At 28.5% G+C, this 8,599-nt stretch overlaps 1 protein-coding gene across 2 annotated transcripts; it reads right to left on the bottom strand.

Moving 5' to 3' along the window:
* Positions 1 to 717: 717 nt before the first annotated feature.
* On the bottom strand, positions 718 to 7,787 carry LOC111292646 (putative serine/threonine-protein kinase At1g54610). 2 transcript variants are annotated; one of them, XM_089745110.1, is made up of 8 exons: positions 7,653 to 7,787; positions 7,025 to 7,452; positions 6,642 to 6,926; positions 6,242 to 6,559; positions 5,060 to 5,287; positions 4,332 to 4,432; positions 1,637 to 1,748; positions 718 to 1,229 (listed from the first exon to the last, which is right to left on the bottom strand). In XM_089745110.1, the coding sequence occupies exons 2-8, from the start codon at positions 7,373 to 7,375 to the stop codon at positions 927 to 929; spliced, it is 1,698 nt and encodes a 565-aa protein (XP_089601236.1). In that variant the 5' UTR covers positions 7,376 to 7,452; positions 7,653 to 7,787; the 3' UTR covers positions 718 to 926. The 2 variants fall into 2 exon arrangements, with proteins under 2 accessions (XP_089601236.1, XP_089601235.1); XM_089745109.1 differs by lacking the exon at positions 7,653 to 7,787 and having other exon boundaries at positions 7,025 to 7,523.
* Between the last annotated feature and the right edge of the window lie 812 nt (positions 7,788 to 8,599).

Below are 8,599 nucleotides of genomic sequence, written 5' to 3'. Positions count from 1 at the left end.
GTTTGATCATTAAGCCAAACAATCATAGAAATGCCTCCATTCTAATAGACCTGGCAAGAGTTGAATGAATGAAAGAATCATTGATGCTGTTGACGTGATTGCATGTGATTTTGATTATGCACTGATAATTTATATATTTATATAATATAAAATATTAAAATTTATATATTTATATATTTATATATTATTTTATATAAAAATTACATGTTATAATTCATGTTAACATAAAAATATAAAATATATTTTTTTGATTTTGTTAATCTCATATATAAATATTATTAAAATTTTAAACGCAATCATCTTTATGTTTTATTTTTATATCATATTTATATGATACTATCATATTATATTTTAAATTGTCAAGTGTACAATGCACATACACATTTTTTTACACTAAAAACTTTCAATTTTCAGAGTGGATCAGCCTATTTCTCCAGAATCCAGAGTCTCTTGAACCTGACAACATGAAATCTTAAAAATGATATGAATCCGACCAAGAATCCAACAGACCACGCAGCTGCTAACATTAATTCCAATTTAACTCCTAAATGGATGAGAAAATTTTGTTGAGGCTTCAAAACCCTAAATACACTTTGATTTGGTGTGTTTTGGGTACTCAATGGTCCAAATTCCGAAGAGCAAGAGAAGGGGATTGAAAGTTTTACCTAGGAATGCCTGGAAAAATACTTAGAAAGATTAAAAACACGAGAACAAGAATTGCAGAACAAATTTATTAAAATTTTTACTAAAACCTAATTGTAGTTTTCCATACAAAAGGGAAGAAATAATGACAGATATACAACATTAGAGAAACTTTTCACAATACAAAAAAAAAAGAAAAAGAACGAGGTATAGGAAAATTGAATACAGAGTCTTTTTCCTCGTGAATAGTCTCACAAAATCCAGCAGTTATTTTATGCCTTCTCTTATATTCGAGGAGAATTCTTATCTTTCTTAGATGACTTTGAATGAGCATGCCCATTACCTGACATGTGCTTCTTTCTCCTAGGAACACCCACAGCAGCAGGGTCCACCAACGGGCCAGACCATGTCTGGATTGGTGCTTTTGAGTATGAAAAATTGGTACTAAATGGAACATCAGGTGGATCAAAGCCAGGATCTAATGGATGTGCAGAAGCCAGAGGATAACCAAGAGCTCCGTCTTGGTGCGGAGGTGGAAATTTCTCACTCTTGCTCTTTGCATTTGCATGTGTTATTAAACGCCGTCTCTGTTTTAGCAAAAAAGTTATCGTAATCAGTCCATAGTTGCAACACTAGCTCAAGTTGTAAAATCAAAAAACCAAGGAGCTCCGAAAGTGATACTAGAATCAAGCACAAGGCACAACACTGTTTTGGCCTTGATTCTATAGATAAAGACCTTACCAACTTAGATATTGCATTTGCGCATGTGTGTGCGTGCGTGCGTGTGTGAGTGAGAGACAGACCACAAATAAGCTGACTCACAGAGATGTCCTATATATGATAAATATTTAGCTTTGAAAGTAAGTTAACTGATCAAAAAAAGGACTGAACATTTTTTTCCAATGAAGGACAAAAGTTAGCTCAGCCAATTTATCTTGACGGATTAAATGAAAAGTATGATGTTTAGATGGAAAAGAGTGCATCCAAGACATACATCAAGAGTGGCTTGAAGCTCAGCATTTGCTTCTGGAGCAGGAATTGCCCGCATAGCTCGTGGACGTGCTTTCTTCACTCCATTAGCATTCACCCTTCCAGCAGCTCGCAACCTACAATCATGAAGCTCATCTCAAGTCAATCAAAAAGAGAAAGAAGAGAAACTGCATCAGATTCATGTTCTATTGTAAACGAAACATTTAGAAAATGTCTTTTTGTCAACGTCTGATGTGGTTTTTATCTTCTACTTTATTTTCCTGATATGGTAATAGTCATGACTTCCTTTTTTTAGTTTAATGATAAGTAATAGTCATAACTTCTTTTTTTAGTTTAATGATAATAGTCATTACTTCATGAACATATGCAGCATAAAAAGATTTATGAGGATGCAATTTAGAACAAAACCTTTATTCAAATTGGCCAAACTGTCAATCAGAACTTAACAACATTAAGGCTTGCAGAAAATGGCTTTTGAAAAATGATTTCTAAAAAATGCTTATATTTTTTGAATTGAAAGAGATTTTCTATTATTTGGATGAGTAAATGAAAAATGTTTTCCGTTATTTGGTTTCTTTTTTTGGAAAATCTGTTTTTTTTTTAAATCTAATATATATATATATATATATTATATTATATTACAACATATAAGATTACATGATCAAAATTGCTTATGTGAATACCTAGGTAGATAATCTCTTTTAATGATACATAGAATAATATTTATATTATTTATTCATCAAATAAAATTCTTTAATAAATTATTTAAATTGAATATTTTGGATAATTGTTTAAATTGAAATTAATATCTATCTAAGATTGAAATTTTTACATAAGATTTGAATTCAAATATATTAAATCATAATTTATTTTTTTTTCTTTTAAATTTAATGGCAGTTCCAAATATATATATTTAATAAAATTTTATTTTCTATCAAATAATTCTATTTAATAAATTATTTAAATTTAATATTTTTAGATAATTATTTAAATTTAAATCAAAATCTATAAAAAATTAAAAATTATTTAATAGATTATTTAAATTTAATACTTTTAGATATGTTAATGAATTATTGACTAGAAAGCATGTATTTCTAAGATAATAAAAGTTTATATGCTTATATGAAAATATGAAATATTTGAATGTTGATAAAAAAGTTAGATAAAAATATGTTTTTATTTTGAAAACAAATTTAATGTTTTATTTGTATTCTAATTCAAATATTTTTATATTATACATTTGATTAATTTATTTGTTTCTCTTTAGTCCATAATTTTTTTTAATTTTGCTTAGATTGATTATAATTAACTTTTTGTATTATATATATATTTTTTATTCATTTCTTCAATGGTTTTATTCTCTATTAATTTATTAACATATTTGTTTTTATTATTGTATATATTTAATCTTAACAAATTAATATGTAAATTTATATTCTTTATTTCCTTTTACTATAATTTTTATTATTAAATTTCTTTTCTATAATGGTTGATATGAGAAGAATGATGATCACTATCATATCTAACTCATAAAAAATACTATCAATTATGTTAAAAATGATTAAAAATAAAAAAAATATTTCAAAAAAAGTTTTTAAGCATAACATAAAGAATTATTGTTTCTCTTTTATATATAAAAAATAACTTTATTTTGTTGACATATATAGAAATAATTGTTAATCCAATACATTTGTATAATAATTACTTGAATTATGTAAAAAATAAGAACTAATAAAAAGCAAATAATTATAACAAATTAATAATTGTGATTTGTTGTTCAATCAAATATATATATATATATATATATATATATATACACACCACCTAATCAACATTATGATAAAAATAATTATTAATTTTAACTATTTAAATATTGATTCTTGATTTTTTATCAAACATGAAAAAAAAAGGTAACAAATTTTTAGTATTTAGCAAATAAATTGAAGAAAATATTTTTTAATGAAAAAAATGATTTTTATAATTATTGAAAATTTACAAAAGTTTAAACTTCTTTTAGATGAATAATATCATTTATAATATATTATGCATAAATTATCATTTAATTGTAACTTGACATTTATAAATATATGATTATATATTAAGTAAATAATTAAAAAATAAATTTAAAATTATGAAAAATTTAATAAAAAATCCCGTACATTGTACGAGTTAAAAAAGCTAAAAAAATTAATATAACTATTAAAATATTAAAAATTATTTATTATTAAAATATATTGAAATTATTTATTATTAAAATTATTAATATTAAAAAATAATAATATTTTAATAATAATATTTAATATTAAAATATTATGTTAATATAAAAAATACTTAAAATAAAATTATTTATTATTCTTTATATTATTTATTAATATATTAATATATTATTAAAATATTTATTAATTAAATTAATAATATTTATTGTTATATTATTTGTTAATATAATATTATTTATAAGTAAAATTATGCTCAAAAGTATTGATAAATAATTTTACTTATAGACAACTTTTTTTTGAAAAATATCTTTCCCTTTTTAAATTCATAAGATAATTTTCATAAAAATAATCTCATTTTTCATTGACTAATAAGTAATTTTTTGTTGACCAACCAATTTTCTGCCAAACAAACATTTGAATATGTGAAAATCATTTTTCAGAAGTCATTTTCTGTGAAACAAACAGAACTTAAATATCACGTACCTTCTAGCTTCTTCATCTCGTAGTTTGGCATCCATCTCCTTGCTGGGAGGGTATTTTGGAAGGCTGGAAGGATCACAAACATATGGCTTGGTCACGAAGAACTGCAAAACACAAGAACAGTCATAATTACATAATCAACCGAACACCAAAAAAAATAGGCTCCATGAAATCAAAATTCAAACCCTAAAAGTTCAGTCTCAGAAGACAGAAAAGGTTTGGGCCAATCAATAGTTGAGAAGCCAGACTGACTAAAACTCAAGCTGAAATTAGAGAAGCAAAACCAATCTCTATCAATTTCCATTGATACAGACTAGGCACATAAATAGCATAGGTCAAAGATGCCTCGCTGGATATCCCTAATCTATCTCCTAAAATCAGGAGATAAAACCAGCTATACCTATGAAACAGCTTGGAAACAACAAACTTTAAAAGGTAAAACAAACAAGCAATTAATCCCCTAGAAAGCTAGACGACAACAAAAACATTCTTTTAAAAAAGGGTGAAAGATGCAAACCATTATAAACAAGCTTTAGCCATGGAATGTACATTGACAGATTAGAAATAACATCATACTTTCAAATTTATCTAATATAATGAATCATGAGAAATGTTTTAAATGCTGCTGTCTAGAACTACAAGAAAATGAACAAACCGGCCACATAAAAACTTATAAGGAGTCATGAACTAAATAGATAAGAAAGGAGATAGGTGAGAAAGTAAAAGCTCACTTCACTGTTTAATGCAGTAGTAGCTGTCAGACGCTCAACTGGGTCAATTGCAAGAAGAGTCTCAATCAAAGGCAATGATGATGGTGGAAAGTCTTTAAAAGTCTCTGCTATACATCGTTTATATGATTGTTGGGGCTTGAATATGGTTGCATGTGGCAACTTTGACTTTTTCCAATATTCTTCGGAAGGAGAGCCACATAGTTTAAATATCTTGTGTAATTGCTCCACCTAAGTAACATTATAGACAAATGTTAGCAGATACAATTGGTACAATGCCAAGCAAGTATACTCTAGTCCGTAAATAAACAGTAAGAAAAGCTGCAAGTGCATTGATTCCATCATCTTTTTCTGAGCAGAAAATCTACTGTATAAGCATAAAGTGATTTGTAAACACCAATAACATTTCACATCACATATACAAGATCATAAACAAAGATTCTTATATGGCAAGTGCAACTGGATAAAGCTCTAAATGCTTGCTAATGGCTTTCAATTTCAAACAAAGGAAATTGAATCATACTAGTATTGCTTCCCCAAGCCATTTCACTGTCATTGTGAAAGCCAGTGGTAATTCCATGAGATCTGTAATGACAAAACAATCATTATGGTGCTAACAGAGTCATACGATGGACTATCAAATTATAAAGTTGAATTGCCTGGACAACTCATAAGTATCCAAACAGGAGGCTTAATTTTGATCAAATTAGGACAGGGCAAAAATGAAGTTAGTTGTTGCTTAACAACCAACTCCTATAGAGGTAATACAGACAGCTGGGAGAACAAACCAAAAGTCCATAGTGATAGGAGAATCAATCAATCAAATATCATAGAAAACTAAGAAAGAGCAATTCAAATTTCAATAAACCTTTGATTAAGCTAGTCAAATGCTAACTGAGGACTTCAAGACCATGATGTTTATCTCATATAATGGCAATTGCAGAATGGATTATCTTGCAAAATATAGGTTAAAGGCAAGTGGGTTCGTGCAAAGTACATTTTATTGCTAATAAGCCAACATCTGGAGCAAAATCAATTTGCTAATAGTTAATAGTGTATGTGTCTATAAACTAAAGCTCCAAAATTACCATGTACGTTCCATCATAACGAGCTTTCTAGATTTGAAAAGAATTGCACAATGAGAATACATGCTAAAAAATTTTTAAATTTAAGAAGTTAAGCTACCTCTGTGCGACCAGGCATGATGGGCCTTCCAGCCAATAACTCAGCTAGAATGCAGCCAGCACTCCAGAGATCCACACCCATGCCATAATCAGTGGCACCAAGAAGGAGCTCTGGAGGTCGATACCATAGTGTAACCACCCTACTGGTCATTGGCTGCTTGAGATTAGGATCAAAAAATGAAGCCAGACCAAAATCAGCTATCTTAAGAACACCACCATTGTCAATAAGAAGATTTGACCCCTTAATATCACGATGCAATACATGACGGTTATGACAATGTTCAAGTCCTGATAATAACTGATGCATATAACACTTCACCTGTCCATATCAACAGAAGTCAAACTCTATTCATAACTATCCAAAACTAGCCTGAACAACAGCAAAGCAAAATATTATATACCTGGGACTCAGAGAACTTTATGGCCGGACTAGCAGCAAGTCCAGCCAAATCATGCGCCATATACTCGAATACAAGATACAAACTACATGACATCCTCGAAGTCACCAACCCTTCTAATTTTACAACATTAGGATGATCCAAACGGCGTAAAATCATAATCTCCCTAGCCATGAACTTAACACTTTCCGGCTCCAAATTATCGAAACGAACTTTCTTTAATGCAACAATTTTCCCAGTCAAAGAATCCCTAGCTTTGTACACATTACTGTATGTCCCTTGACCAATCTAAACAATCAAATTGATTGAAGCTACATGCATAAGTAAATATATAAAAAAGTACTAACAAATATGTAAATGAGTGAGGTTATGAGAGGCTTGGACACCTTATCAAGCTTCTCGAAAGTATCGGCACGGCGTGGAATCCAGCCGCTGATGGCTTCACCGGCGATGTTTGAAAGCCAAGATGGCCAACCGGCGGCGACTTGTTCGCCATGGACGTGTTTGGGAAGGTTGCTCAGCCGTGGATTTGGTCGTGAAGACCGCCTTTTCGCTCTTGCTTTAGCTGCTGCATCTTCCTCCGCCTTCTCCTCCTCCACCCTCTGGTTGTTACTTCCATCTCTAACAACCACTTCTTCCTTCTCCGTTTTTTTCGCGACCCTAACAACTTCCTCTTTCTTCCTTTCTTCCCTCCCTACCGCTCTCCCGGATCCCTCTCTCCCAAACACACACCCCATAGCTTACTCATAGCTCCTTCTCATTTCCCTCAGATTCCCACATATTCTCACATTTCTCTCCATCCAAACACAAATCCCTAAAGAAAAATTTGAGAAAGATTAATTAAGAGAATGTTGTAATGAAATGTATGTGACCTAACTTTTTTTTAAGACAAAAAAAAAAGAAAAAGAAGAAAGAGCGCAATGATCTTGAAAGAATGTTAAAGAGTCCCACAAATTGTGGCACAGTCAAAAAATTTCAGCTACAAAAAGCTGTAAACAGTGAAATTCAACCAACCTTTTTTTCTCTTTTTGATTTGAAGAATTTCAAGAAATTTAAGATTTTTTTGTTTAAAAATTTTTTTGATTTGTTTCTGCTTTCAGTCTCTTTAGTCTTTTCTTTGTTTTTTTTTTTAATTTATTTTCTTGCTCTGGTCTTTGTGTCTTTGACTCTCTTTTAGAAAGAAGAAAATAGTCTTTTGGGGTCTTTGGTAATATTAGAGCTAACATAATAATAATTTACGAAAATATATGAAAAAATATGATTTAAAATTTTGAAAAAAATAATATATGTATTTGATAAAATAAATAAAATTTTTTTATTTTCATATTAATGATAGAAGAATTTTTTGTTATTATTTTTAGATTAGTGAATATGTTATTAAAGTTGATATTTAAAATTTATGAATAGGAAAAAATTTATGTATCTAATATATTTTTCAATCAAATAAGTAATATATATATATATATATGATAATTCATATACTTATGTTGAATAAAATATTAAAATTTATATATTTTTTTATTTTATATAAAAATTATGTGTTAAAATTTATATTAATATAAAAATATAAAATATATATTTTTAATTTTATTAAAAACATATAAAATTATATTTAAGTTTTAAATTTTATTATTTTTAAATTTTTTATTTATATCGTATTCAAGTCATATTTTAAATTATTAAATAAAAAAAATTTAAGAAAATTTAAAATTTTTTTTATATTTTATATGTATTTAATTTAAGATAAAATATAAATATGTATATTATTATTTAAGTGAAATCAATGCCAATACGCCTTGGGAGAAAATGATTGTGAAATTTATCATGCGGGGTTTTGGGTTATGAAGTGGAATAAGATGATTAGGTGACAGGGTAGCGAAGATGTAGTGGGTTCCACGCGACGGTTGCGTCTCTTAATTTTGTTCCTGATTCAGGCGTCGTCGGCTCCGTGCTTAACTTGG

The sequence above is a fragment of the Durio zibethinus genome, chromosome 16 (genome assembly GCF_047325235.1).
Source record: "Durio zibethinus cultivar Kanyao isolate XHJ-2024 chromosome 16, ASM4732523v1, whole genome shotgun sequence".
NCBI classification, from domain to species: domain Eukaryota; kingdom Viridiplantae; phylum Streptophyta; class Magnoliopsida; order Malvales; family Malvaceae; genus Durio; species Durio zibethinus.
The sequence above is the reverse complement of the archived record's forward strand: the minus strand, read 5'-3'. Positions and strand labels throughout refer to the sequence as shown.